The 15,052-nt window shown below is 37.0% G+C and overlaps 2 protein-coding genes across 6 annotated transcripts in view; both read left to right on the forward strand.

Annotated features, from left to right (window-relative positions):
• The window catches only part of LOC122045492 (COP9 signalosome complex subunit 3-like), a 45,479-nt gene extending 39,859 nt beyond the window's left edge, over positions 1-5,620 (forward strand). For all 5 annotated transcript variants that reach the window (XR_006129996.1, XR_006129997.1, XM_042605732.1 and 2 more), the window contains one exon: positions 5,358-5,620. Coding sequence is in view for 3 of the 5 variants with exons in the window: in XM_042605732.1 (XP_042461666.1) it covers positions 5,358-5,384 (27 nt within the window). In the remaining 2 variants the exon portion in view is untranslated. The remainder of the gene's footprint in view (positions 1-5,357) is intronic.
• A 2,464-nt stretch (positions 5,621-8,084) lies between these two features.
• LOC122048199 (leucine-rich repeat extensin-like protein 3) lies at positions 8,085-8,852 on the forward strand. Its single transcript, XM_042609793.1, has one exon. The coding sequence runs from the start codon at positions 8,085-8,087 to the stop codon at positions 8,850-8,852; it is 768 nt and encodes a 255-aa protein (XP_042465727.1).
• The last annotated feature ends 6,200 nt before the right edge of the window (positions 8,853-15,052 follow it).

Raw genomic sequence — 15,052 nt, forward strand, 5'->3', positions numbered from 1 at the left:
CCCGAAGTAGTAAAGCAATCTGACACATGTTGATGGTCACCTAACTTAGAGGAAGGGGGAAGACCTGAGCGCCACTTAGTGGGCCAAGCTATAGACTTGGGTAGCTGTACATAGAAAAAGTGAGACTTTCAACCTTTGTTAGAGGAATACATGCCCTTAAAGAATGTATACCCGGGCCGAGACTGTACTATAAAAACACCGGACTCCGATTGTTTGAGGGAATAGAAATGGTGGGAAAGCTGAGGGGTTAAAGGAATGCCATACAGGTGGCATAGAACTATCATCCCGGACATAGTACGGAAGGCATTGAGAGCAAACTGAGATAAAGAGATACAAAAATATTGACTCAACTCGGAAAAGAAAAGAGGGATGGGGAATCGCAGACCGCCAAGAAGCTGGTCCTTGAAGAAAGTCACAAAACTGGGAGGAGGATAACAAGGATGGTCGTCAGGCCCAAGGATGCGAAGGTTGTAGGCTTCAGAAAGCTTCAAGCTAGATTGCACTAACCTAAGATTACTCCTATCAAAATCAGAGCGGAAGAAGGCATACCAAGGGATTAAGGTTTCTCCGGCCATAATAAAAAACTGCAGGAGTAGGTGAAAGGGGAAAACAAACACTTACGAAGGAAGCACACGAAAGTTAACGCAAATAGGCAGAGAAGGAGAAGGAAATCTGGAGAAGGGGAAGCGCCGATGAACAACCGCTCGATGCTTTTAGGGTTTTTAAACTAGAACCACCAAGTGACATAGGGAAGTGAGCCGGACAATTGAAACGACACTGCGAAAGATAGCCATCGGATCAAAAGAAAAGGAGCACTATCGAGTCCCGTGCAGAAAGCGTGCGTCAAGCATTGTATCAAAAGGAGTCAGTTAGACACGTGTCAGCTTCTTATGAAACGACATTTATGATGGAAAAGATAGGGAAATCATGAGGCGGATATGGGGTAATTGGCACCATGCCTCGACAATCGACAATTCTATGTTGCTGCATTGGGAAAAGGAGTAGATGGCGACGAGAAATGTTGGTTAGGATTTGGCACCTCACCCCAACCTCGGAGCAGGAGTTAGATTCAAATTTGGCTAATACCAAATTATGCGGTAGAAGTCATGTGCACATGTTTCTCCAAAGGCCGCGGAGGTCAAGTTTGTGAGGGTGTTTTCTTGGATCAGCAACGACCTCCTAGTCGGGCTCCAGACTCTTGCTCCAGTGCGAGTTATAAGCGAGCATCCTCTAGCGACCAATGACCTCTCAGTCAGCTTTCTAGACTCTCGTTCCAATGTGAGTTATAAGTAAGTATGCTCTCGCGACCAACGACCTTTTGGTCGGCTTTCCAGACTCTTGCTCCAATGCGAGTTATAAGCGAGCATGCTCTCGCGATCAACGACCTCTCGGTCGACTTTCCATACTCTCGTCCTAATATGAGTTATAAGTGAGCATGCTCATGCCAATAATGACCTCTCGATCGACTTTCCAGACTCTGCCCCAATGTGAGTTATAAATGAGCATCTTCTCACGACCAACTGTTGGTTGCTACTCGGAATGTCGTACCGGTTCCCCTGTACAAAAATTTTGTACAAGTCCTGAATCTTTCCTAACAACCTATTGTGTTCTTTAGAAATTAAATATGGAATCGCAAATAGAACATAAGATTATTGATTCCAAATTTAACTTATCTGTTCTTAGAGATTTATACTTAGATCGTAAACGATACTTAACATTATTGATCCAAATCCACCCATGTTACAAATTCAATTAAATATTAATTTCAGAGATTGACTTTCAGGTTAAACATCGCGAGGCACTAGACCTTCTTGGGTATAAGAGCATCAACCACTTCCTAGACAAAGTCTTTCAACGAAATTTAATATTTAATTTCCTTATAGTAACCCTAGGTTTAACCAAAAGGAACAATCGAATCATAAGATCGGAAAAAAAAACAAAAGAACATAAACTCGAATCACAAATTCGAAACCTAGAATCATATGTCTCTTGTGTTTGGTATTTCAAAATCTATACAAAGAAAACTAGTATGATGCAGAATAGAATTACTAGTTATACCTTTCTTTGTAAGCAACAACCTCTTGATCTTCTATCGTATTCCTTTTCTTATCTCGGACGTCGTGTAGGCGACGATCTACCGAGACGAGAACCACCCAAGTTTCCTTCTTCTCCAAGCAAGTTTCGGCCACCACAAGAACTCCAAGAGAAGATGAGGTTCAGCCACCACTAAGCTCCAAGGGATGCTAAGAAACAAGACCGCCTATCTCTCCTCCTTTTGCAAGATCCGGCCACCAACCAAGCTCCTTGAGATGAAGATGTCACCGGCCAAGGAAGAAGAATAGGAGAGGGAGAGGAAGATAGGGGTTGACCACCAATCAAGGAAGAGAGGAACCAAACAAGATAGATTGTTATGAGATGAGACACCTCTATCATCTTTTTTATATTCCTTGATCTTGGCAAATAAGGAAAATTTTATTAAAATTTCCTTATTCTCTTTGCCAATGAAAGGAAAGTTTAATAAAATTTCCCTTTCAAATTATATATGGCCGACCACCTGAATCCCTCTAAACAAGGAAAGTTTTAAACACAAAATTAAAACTTCCTAATTTGTTTCCAGAAATTTTTAAATAAATTTTTTTTTTAAAAATTTCTTTCATTATTAGTCATAAAAGGAAACTTTTATAAATTAAAATATCTCTATTAAAACATGTGGATGATTTACAAAAAAGAAAGTTTTCTTTAAAATTAAAATCTTCATTTCAATCTACAAATAAGGAAAGATATCAAATCTTTTCTTAATTTTTTGTAAAAACTATAAAAGGAAAGATTTAATTTTAAAACTCTCTTTTAAATCATGAGGATGGTTACAAAAAAAAGAAAGTTTTATAAAAAATTAAAATATTCCTTTTAACTATAAATAAGGAAAGATATCAAACCTTTCACTTAATCTTTTGTAGAAAGGTATAAAAGGAAAGATTTAAATTTTAAACTCTCTTTTAAAACCATAACTTCCACATAAGATTCGAAAAGAAGGGGAAACTTGGACCAAGGTACATTGAACCTTTTGATATTTTGAATAGGGTGGGCACTCAAGCCTACCGAATAGCCTTACCACCAAATTTATCGGGGGTTCATAATGTGTTCCACATATCTATGCTACGGAAGTACATTCCTAATCCCTCCCATGTGATTCATCATGAGCCCATACAAGGGATGCCAAATTTGTCATATGAGGAAACTTCGGTTCAAATTCTTGATCAACAGATCCGAAAGATGAAGAATAAAGAGATCGGAATGGTGAAGGTTTTATGGAGGAAACTACTTGGGAGACTGAGCTTGACATACACAACCGCTACCTCGAATTATTTGATAAGTCAAATTTTAGGAATGAAATTCTTTTAAGGGGGGAGAGTTGTAAGACCTCACCGTCTCCAACAACTAAAGAAAAAAACAACACAAAACATTTGTTTTAGACTCCTCTAAATTGACATCTAATCTAAACTTTATGGGTTAGAAGAAGAAGTTGGGTTGATTAATGAACTTGGGGCCCACTTGGGGGCCAATTAGAGAGGAGAGATGGCATCTTGAAAGGGGGAAGGCACAAGGAAAGGGGAGCGGCAATTTTGTTTGACGAGGAGCGGAGGCAGGGGTCGCGTTCGCATCGGGTAGAAGAGAGAAGAAGGGGGCGCGTCTTCCAGCAGAGGAGAGCTCGGGGAAGGCAAGTATTTTCCCTAAGTAGCTACGATTTAGGACTAAACGAGTAGGTCGAGGCCGGGTTTTGGGAAATCGATGGTGTAGCATTGAGGTCTTGTTTTGAGAATTGATTTGGTGATGTTTTAGGTCTTGGATTTTTTATTTTCTTCCCCTTAACTCATGTGGCACTGAAGTACTGGACAGGGGTTGTTTTCCTCGGATTCGACAATGTTTTGGGCTCGATCTTATCGGTGTTCTTGACGGATTACTCTTGGTCTTATGCTCACTTTATCTTGAATCTGGATTTCAATTTCTGTGTTAGTGTGTATCGTTGTTTTGGTGTGGAACTCTGGACAATTTTGAGATATCAATCATAGGGATGTCAGGTTGCGAGATTTGCAGGTGTATTCGGTTTGGAAATTTTGGTTACTGAACTATATGATTTAATTGAGGATGGATTTGGGATTTCCGGATTTCTATTGTTGGTGGGATTAACTAGGCTCGTTTTCATTTGCTTCTTTAGAATGTTTAAATTATGCATGCCCCAAATGAATCGGTCTCCTGTGAATGGCTTGCTGGCATCATGTCCAGATTGTGCTGCTTATTGATAAAATTTTTTGCTTAGGTAGCATTGGGTTCCAATCGCTTTTCTGTAGGATTGGTTTCAAGATAAGGAACTCATTAGAATGTGTTGTTAATCTTTGATTTCTTTTAACTGCTATTTACTTGTACAAGTTAAGCATAAGTTTAAAATGTTTAAAAGAAGGTTATGTGGTTACCTGTATTTGGCCTTAAGCTTTTCTCTTTATTTGATTGACTTTCACGTTTCTACATAGGCTCCCTTTTGAGCTTTATATGTTTCTGCATAAGTTAGTTTTAAGGTTATTTGACTCTTGCATATGGCTTTAGGTTTGGGTCAAGTACTTGATTCTATTATGGATACTTTGTTAATGATTAGCTTAGTGTATTTATGTAAATTTAGTATCAAGATCATCATGGTTGTGTATCAGATTAGTTAATAATTGATTCTGCACATCCTTAATTAGCTGTAGAGAGTGGTAGGTACTTATGTTCAGTGTAATGTTTTAATTGTTGATGCTAAAAGGATGGTTAAAGAATGGATCATGTGGTATGTTTCACCTGTATGAATTGCCATGACTGAATTAAACTGTGTTAGATGTACTTGTTCTAAATGCCATGAAGGAAGCATGTTACTACACCTCAACCGTATATAAGGCTATGATAGATAGGCTTGAATAGGATAACTGAAACGTTAGAAATATGCAGAGGTTTTTCCTAAGGGTAATTAGATGAATGTGAGTTTAGGTGGTGCCGATAGGGGTTGGGTGTCTTAGGATGAGCTCCAAGGAGGATTCTTCCAAACATGACTAATGACTGATAAATGACTGAAAATGACTGACACTGAAAATGACCGACACCTAAGAAGTACCTCCCAAAGTTTATGACTGATAAGTGATGGTGCTCTCTAACGCTTCACCACTATAGCCCCATATTTATCCCTTTATGCTCTAATGAGGTTTTTTTTATTATGCTATAATTTAATTCCTTCTTTGTCAAATGCACATGCTTTAGTAGCCTACATTGTATCTACCTTATGGAATATACTTGTTGGGTCAGTGGACTCACATTGTAATCTTACACAGGAGAAGAGAGTGACAATGAGAAGGTGATAGAGGATACGAAGGCGGAGTGACTGAGAGGAGAAGATGGAATGCAAGCCTCACTGTCCAGGGCCGCTATGCATAATATTCAATCAAATCCTTTGATTGTAATGAGATTAAGAATTTTTGCTTGAATAAAAAAACTGAGGTTGTTATTGCTATGTCCAAATTATGAATTTTAGTTACGAGTTGTTTCAAATTAATTGCATTTGCACATTCTGATATTGGCGATGTTCATGACACTACTGCCAGGGCACTTTGGAATCTTACTTTTAATTCTAGTAATGCTCTATGGATAATTGAAGAAGGGGAGTTTAGTTTAGTATAACTATGTTCATCATCTAGATCAATGAAGATTCCCGAAGTCCAATAGTGGTTAGTGGATTTTACCGATTTTGTGCACGATCTTCCTCTTGGCTACCACCTGTAAATATTTTAAATTCGATGATGAGTTCTTTTAACTCGGGATAACTAATGCAAGAGGATTCATAAATTTTTATTATTTTTTACAATTTTTATCTTTTTGGTATTTAAAGTATTTTTTATATTTTAAATATTTTTGGTAATTTTTATTTATTTATTTTTTTTTAGTCCATTTGGGAATTTTAAGATTATGAATTTATTTAAATAATTTTCCTTTTTTTATTTTTTTCCCTTTTTTACCCGATAGGAATTGAAGTTTATATATTATGATTTCTTTTCTTTATTTAGGTTAGATTATACAGTTTATATAAATATATGTTTACTTGTTTAAGGGATATATAATCCTCGATTATTAAATAATATTTCTTTTTCGAAAACATTTGAAAGATAATGATTATCTCTTTTTACTTTCTCTTCAATCCTCCTCTCGTCAGCCCACAGGATAATCACTTAGTATCATGGTGTTAGCCATAAGCATGACCATACCTAGAATGAGATAGGAATTGTCCCAAGGCACATGCATGCTATGCTGATTGTAACTTCTTGAGGCGCCATATTGGTAGATGCTAGATAAGACGTGCTCAATATTATTTTGGTCTATGAAGTCAAGAGTGCTTTCTCATAGAGTTCTTTTGATAATGAGAAATTCCAGATGCAATGTGAAATTTCTCCTTGAGAAAGAAGGCTAGTTCCTACCTATATGAATCAAGTAACATATGTATTTATATTTATTTCTACAAAATATAATATGTGCATACATGTTTTACCTAATTGGTTTTTAGTTCTTTCCATACCACATTCCTTGGAGCCACCACAAGCTGATTCCACTGTGAAAAGAAATACAAATATTACTCACCTCAACCATGAACCTTCAACTATGAGACAAACTTAGCAATCACATCAAACAACAAACCAGACATATAATCTATTGGACAATCCTGTAGCCGGAGATAGAGAAAAAAGATCTGAATTTCTAAAAATTAAATTCAAATTTATCTGTTGAATTGTAACATACATTAATCTAAGGCAAGTAAGAAGCTATCATATGCGAGAGATCAGATCAATACTACAAGGGGCTTAATGTTATGATTATCCATTTTTCCTATACCAATCATAGTTGTAGATAAGATAATCGAATAATGCATAAAATTCTAAGAATTTGTGCATGGCATGGAGAGATCAATGTTATCTTGAAGACGAGGAGAAATTAAAATATGAAATAGAGTACGTGTCTTGATGATGTAAGTATTATGAACATTCACACAAAGAAAGACTGCTTATAGATCCAACGGATCTGTGATTTTTATCTTAAGTCACAACCTAAGAAAGGAGATTAATCAACCTACTATTGGAGCGAGAAGGGAATAAAGATGTTGCAATAAGAATGTTGGAAAGCTAGACTTAGGATATAGTTTTGGACACATCAAATTAAAAGCACACAATTCCTTGAGGTTGAAGAAACGAATGCAACATGACCCTGTATGAAGTTGATTTGAAGTCTCTGTATATCATTGAAATATTCTTTCACGAAGTAGTTAGGAATGAAAGAAAGATTGACAACTAAAGGTAGAATCAATCTCAATAGATCCTGCAACCATGTTGATCCATAAAATCCAAATCCATGTATATAAAATAATGTTTGTAATTTATCCATAAATTCAACTCTTGCATAAAAATTAATAATCAATAGTTGTTGTAGAAAAAAATGAGAAGGATGTATTCATGTATATATTTTTATTTTAATAATTTATATTTATATTTTATATAAAAAATAAATTATTTTCCTTATAATACATGAATAGCATATAGAATTAATACTGTTGCTCAATGGGAAGAAATTTTTTAAACTTGAAACATGATTTATTCATCTAAGTTATGATTACCTGTGGCAGTTGAAGAAAGAAGAATACGAAACAGAAACAGTATCTGAAATGTACGTATCTCTTAAACTTTGCTATGGCAAATGGGCAAAAGGCAGAAGAGAAGTGTCAAGAAAATAGTTATCTTTACTCGTAAGTGAGCAAAGTGATAGTCAATCGATGGTGATAATGAAGATGATGATTGGTTGTATGTATGTACATTGATGGAAGCAAGAGCTAGCGATATATGAGCAAAAGCCTTGGCATGGGAGCCAAGTCATGAGCTTGCATGAAACCACCTTCTCAACAGTCGACGCCAACAATTGGATATATCATCACCCTCCACGTACGGCTACTACGTACTTACTATAAATACCACCTCGAGCAATCGTGATCTCCTCATCGCAAGTCCCTTCCCAAACCATCAATGGCCTTCCGATCTCCTCCTCCGCCCCCCGCAAGGCAACCACCCACGTCACCTCCTCCCACACCACGTCAAAGTCCCCCGCCTCCCACTCCCATCGTGAACCCACCGCCGCCTCCGGCTCCCACTCCCAAACTGCCACCGCCGCCTCCGAATGTAAAGCCACCGCCACCTCCCGCTCCCACTCCCATGCTGCCACCGCCGCCTCCGATTGTACAGCCCCCGCCATCGCCACCTCCACCACGAAGCCCCCCGCCGCCTCCTAGTGTAAAGCCACCACCGCCGCCACAACCAAGCCCCCCGCCGCCTCCTAGTGTTAAGCCACCGCCACCTCCCACTCCCAAACTGCCACCGCCGCCACAACGAATCCCCCCGCCACCTCCTAGTGTAAACCCACCGCCGCCGCCACAACGAATCCCCCCGCCGCCTCCTAGTGTTAAGCCACCGCCACCTCCCACTCCCAAACTGCCACCGCCGCCGGCTCCAGTTGCACCGCTAGTTCCGCCGCCGCCACCGCCGGGCCCAAACCACACCGTGGTCATCGTGGTGGTAGCCACCCTCGGCGGCCTTGTCCTCCTCGGTTTCCTTGCGGCGGCCGTGTTCTGTTTCCTACAGAAGAGAAAGAAGAAGCAGAAGGCGGCAGCGAGAGAAGGGCTGGCGGCGGACGTGGAGGGTCATGTGCACGGGCAGCAGTTACACGAAAGGTTCAAGAAGGGGGCGGCGTCCTCCTTCGGTAAAGCTGCACGCAGTTCCAGCCGGGCGACCGGTTAGTCAGCGGATGCTGAAGCTACCAGACAGATATATATATATATATATATATATATATATATATCTGCGAATGGTTGAACTTGAGATCCTCTAATTAATAACTTGAGTACTGAGTTTGTACACGTGCATGTGTTTGAGCTACGATCTATCATATATTATAATATATAATATATTGGGATGAATAATGAGAATAAAGTGTCTACGGTTTGTTAAAAGAATTGATCTCCTTTAATTGCCCTACTCTACGATATTCAATTCATATCTTGATAAATATTATGAGGTAAAATATAATATTAGTTTATTTATTTGGATAAGTTTTTATTTCAATTGGTTTGGCATTAAGTGTGCATAGAATCATGCTCGCACATGAGTCAACTTAATTCAATACAATTCGAACTATAAATTTGTACTCTTATGCACCCACGCATGAGAGATTTTCTCTCTCATGTATTTATTCACATCATCAATGCATGTAGATTCACAATGAAATTTCTTTCATTTCCGTCTCTTCTTCATTCACATATATTCAACAAAAATCCCAAATTGGGAAGATAGAGAGTGCCTATTTTGTTTCAAGCTCGAGGAGAGTATACATCAAGGAAATTAATTGATGATGCCTGACATTGTTCTTCTTTGAGGTGTCAAAGGCCCGCCCCATTGAAAGACGAGAAGAGCGCTGGGCACAATAATGGCAGAGCAAGTTAATGCCTTTACCCTGGCCAAAATAGTAGTCGGACGAGCTACTTGGTGGGCGATGGCTGGGCAGAGGAGGAGGACGACGACGACCGAAGAGCAGAGGCGGATTTACAAGGGGGCTTGGGGGGGCCACGGCCCCCCCAAATCTTCATATAAATCCTCCCTATATATACATGGTTGTATTATATATACTAGGATATATATATATATATATATATATAGTATTAATTAGAATGGTGAAGGAGTAATGATGAAATTAATCTTCCTTTTGAATATATTTTAATATAATTGATGAATGATATACTTATTAAATATGCTATATAATTTAAGAGAAAAATATTTCTTTTGGAAGTTTTTTAATTTACCTAATAGGAATTATGTTAAAAAAAAAATTAAATTTAACAAAAGGAAACTACAAATCATTAATTATATACAAATATTATTAGTAATAATATTATTAGTTTATTACTATATAGAAATCTTTTCTAATTTATAATATAGCCATTTTCTCTCCTATGGCTAGACATCTCGATCTTTTCCAATTCACTCCAAAATCATTGTTGTTGCTTTCATTGTCAATTGTAACATCGTTGATCGTCAGAATTCAAAATTGATTACATATTTAGAAAGTCCGTAATCTAAATTTTCTATTGGTAGTTTGATATCAAAATCTTGAAGTAATATCGCAACTTGAGAAGAGTCGTTGGCCCTTGTTTCATGTCAGAACTACATTTGAGCTTGTTCGCTATTGTTATCTTGTCAACCACGGTAACCTAGGACGGTGATTTCTAGGTAAATTTTGATTTCGATTTCAGTCGTAAATTGAGAATTCGGAGGTTGTTCAAGGGTGTACAAATTTCTGACGATAATTATTTTTGTCACTTATCATGCGGCCCCCCCAAATTTAAAATTCTGGATCCGCCCCTGCCGAAGAGGGAGGAAGACGATCATATTTAAACATTATTAAAAATAAATAAAATTATGATACCTAGGTGTCAAAGGTCGGCTACTTGGTGGGAGATGACTGGGCAAAGGAGGAGGACGATGATCGAAGAGGGAGGAGGAAGATGAGCGCAAAATTAAATATTATTAAAAATAATAAAATGGAGATGCGGGGTATCGATCCCCATACCTCTCGCATGCTAAGCGAGCGCTCTACCATTTGAGCTACATCCCCATATGATTTAAATATAAATATTTAAAATATTTTACCATAACTAAAAATCAAACTCATCAAAATCAAACCTCCGTCATTCTTTACCAATCTATAGGGGTGTAAATGAGCCAAGCCGCTCGTGAGCTATTCGAAGCTCGATTCGATAAAAGCTCGTTTGAGCTCGTTTAATGAGGCTCGTTAAGATAAACAAACCAAGCTCAAGTTTCACAATATTCGGCTTGTTAGCTTGTGAACATGTTCGTTAAGCTCATGAATCAACTTTTAAATAAAAAAATAATAGTTTTGATATTGAATTTATAGATTTTACACTCTACTTATGAAAAATATAGACAAATATATTAAATTTATTTATTAGAATAATATTATAAATTTTAACAAGAATTTTATAATTTTTTTAAAATATATAATTTAGTTTTTAATTAATATTTAAATTTATAATTTATATTTATTAAGCTCGTTTAGGCTTGATAAAAGCTCGAATAAGCTCGTGAGTCATGAATATATTCGTTAAAAAAAGCTCGAGCTCGGCTCGATTATAAACGAGCCAAACTTAAACATCCAAAAGTTTGGCTTGGCTCGGCTCGATTACACCCTTACCAATCTGCACCGGGAAGGTCGTTGTAACGCCCGCCCTCCCTGCTACTCAATGGGACGGGGTTACTTACTTACTTAACTATTCCAGGATACATGCATATTTAAAATTTCTTTCTTATAACATAAAGCAGCGGAAATGTCATAAAGTTATACTGGAATGTAACATAAATACAATGGTTCGTGTCAAACATAACATAACATTATAGCAGGTCTTATTTGTCTCAGCCGAGCCACTGCCACACACACCTCCTTGCCTCTCCTGCAGCTCCCTTAGGTCATCCATCCCTTGCCTTTATCTGTGGTACAAGGAAGTAAGCTATGAGCACATGAGCTCAGTAAGATTCTTTCCTACTTACAAAAACCATATCTCAAGCATAATCATATAAGCATATCATCATTGAAAACATAATCATCTATCAATATGAAATGTGAGCATAATTTCTGATCATAACATATCCTTATAAACCATGTTTCTAACATATCATAAATAAAGGAATCATATGAGGAGAGTCATGAGAAGCATAACATATCATTAGATTACATGAAACATAGAAGAAACATATCATATATGAATGGGTGCATTATGCAAAATGTCCTTTTAAAACATATGCCATGTCGAGTGCAAGATGTCTTTAAATATATCTTTTAATACTTGAACATAATATCCTCATCATGAGGGCCTGGCTTGTACCACATACATACATAAATGCGCGCAATCCCTAGGACAGGGTAGCTAGCCCCGAACCTACTAGGGATCTAGACCCGTTCATAGTCCGTCGACCTAGGGGCGTACTAAGGAGCCCATCCCTTTTTACTAGACCCGTTCATAGTCCGTCGGTCTAGGGGCGCTTATGGAGTCCACCCTTGGTACAAGCCATACAAAGTAAAGTACATGTCATGCATATCATATTATCATAACTATCATATCATATCATCATAGATGTCATGCTCTTGTCTTAACATGAAGAGTGCTCTTAATCCCAACTTAAGGGAAGCAACTCTTTGCCATTTTCTTATCATATCATAAGGCATACATTCTTGGCACATGGCCATCATATAAAACCATTATCATGCTTGGTCCATAAGCTTACATAATGAGCATGCAACATATTTGAAATCATACATGCTTGAGTACATAGTCATCATAAGAATCATATCATGTATAATTCATAACATACATAATCAAACATGTTACTGGTCTTGTCATAAAGCATGCATACTTAACATTCATCAATCATAATTCATGAGAATCCTTAATTAAGTACATAAATTATCGTAGGCAACCATAATCATACATGAAAAAACATTTACTAGTATCTCCTAGTTCATATTCTAGTATGTGAGACACCTAGCAAAGTCATGATTGGGTCTCTAACCCTAGTTTTATATGGTGGCCGAGAGTCTCCATGCTAAGTTTTAGGTTACAACTACATATAAGCATGTGAACCTTAAATCAAATTCATGTCATAAGCTAATAAGAATGTCATGAGCATAGGTAGTAGGTTCTAAGCTTCTTAGCCCTTTCAACTTAGTTGTGGCCGATCCTCTAGAGTATGGAATTAAGTTCTACATGAGCATAAAACAGCAACCTACTTTCATGTCATATCATAAGGAAAATTCATGGCTTGCTAAGTTTAAGTTTAAACTTTCTTGAATCCTAGGTTATAGTTATGGCCGAGAGTTCATAACAAAAGATAACTTCTAAGCAACATACCACATGAATACTTAGCAAATTTCATAACATATCATAAGAAGTCTATGAACATACTAAATTAGGTTTTGAGTCTCATGAACCCTAAAACCTTATTATAGCCGAAACATCATATAACAAGAAGTAAACTTCTAAGCAATATATGAACATAAATACTTGCCAATTTGATAACATATCATAAAGAAGTCCTATGAGCATGCTAGATTAGGTTTTGAGCTTTATGAAACCCTAAAACCTTATCATGGCCGAAACTTCATAAGTCAAGAATATACACTTCTAAGCAACATGTAACATGAACACCTAGCTAATTCCATCATATATCATAAAGAAGTCTATGAGCATACTAAATTGGGTTTGGAGCTTCATGAACCCTAAGAATTCATCATGGCCGAACTTCATCAAGTAGGAAATGAACTTCTAAGCAACATATAAGCATGAGTTTCTAGCACATTTTATAACATATCATAAAAAGTCTATGAGCATACTAACTTAGGTTTTTGAGCTTCTTGAACCCTAAAAATTTATCATGGCCGAAACATCATACAACAAGAAGTAGACTTCTAAGCAACCTTTAAACATGAATACCTAGCCAATTTGATAACATATCACAGGGAAGCCTATGAACATGCTAAATTAGGTTTGGAGCTTTATGAAACCCTAAAATTCTATCATGGCCGAAACTTCATAAGCTAAGGAGTAAACTTATAAGCAACATGTAAACATAAATCTCTAACTAATTTCATAACATATCATATGGAGATCTATGAGCATACTAGCTTAGGTTTTGAGCTTCATGAACCCTAAAATTTCCATTATGGCCGAAACTTTCTCAAGCAAGAGTTAAACTTTTAAACAACATATAAACATGAATCTCTAGCTAATTTCATAACACATCATAAATAAATCCATGAGCATGTTAAATTAAGTTTTAAGCTTCATGAACCCTACAAATTCATCATGGCCGAAACTTCCTCAAGCAAGAAAATAACTTCTAGACAACCTATAAACATGAATCTCTAGTTAATGTCATAACACATCATAAATAAGTCCATGAGCATATTAAATTAAGTTTTAAGCTTCATGAACCTACAATTTCATCATGGCCGAACCTTATAAAGAAAAGAGAAGGTCAATAAACATATTCATAAGAAGATTAAGCTTAAAATATCATACACATAATTTTTTTCTAACTAAATTCATATCATAACCTACTAAGATTCATGAGCATGGTTTCTTCTCTTTTTATTTTAAATTTCAAGAGTTCAAATCGTTCAAAATACCGTAAGCGACTTGTACCACATGTGAGGGAATACTTACCTCTTTGTTTGATTTACTTAAGGGAAATATCTTGCTTGTGGAGCCTTCCTAGAGAGGGGTCCTCCTTTGTTTTTGGATTTCAGCAAGGAGAGGTGAGGAGAGGTCTTGGTCACGGTGAGTAGAAGGAGGGAGGAGGAGGAAGAGGATAAAATGAGTTTTCCTCTTTAATTTCCCTTTTATTCATCATGAGAGAAGGAAGGGAAAATGTACTTTTCCTTCTCCTTTCTTTTATTTCTCCTTAATGAAAAGAGGAAGGAAGAATCCTCTTTTCTTTTGAGAGGGAGAAGGCAACTCTAACTTCTCTTTCTCAATGAAAAACTCTTCTCTTACTCTTAACTATATTGTTACTTCTCTCTTTAATAATAACTTCTCTTGGTCTATTGGTTTACACCTACATATATCTAATAAGAGATCCAAGGTTCAAGCCTTGGTCATCTCTTTTTGGTTCTATTTTGTTTTATCATTTTTGCAAATGTACACATAAGGCCTATTTATTTTTATTATGATAAAAATATATCTAAAATCCTGCTAAGTATTCCATGGGTGTTACAGTCCCCCATACCTCATAAAATTTCGTCCTCGAACTTAAAATAACTCCGGGTACTTTTGCCTCATATCGTCTTCTCGCTCCCATGTGGCTTCTTCGATCCGTTGATTTTGCCACAGGACCTTTACTAATGGTACCTCTTTGTTCCTTAGTCTTTTGAT

This window comes from Zingiber officinale, chromosome 2B (assembly GCF_018446385.1).
Source record: "Zingiber officinale cultivar Zhangliang chromosome 2B, Zo_v1.1, whole genome shotgun sequence".
Lineage (NCBI taxonomy): Eukaryota > Viridiplantae > Streptophyta > Magnoliopsida > Zingiberales > Zingiberaceae > Zingiber > Zingiber officinale.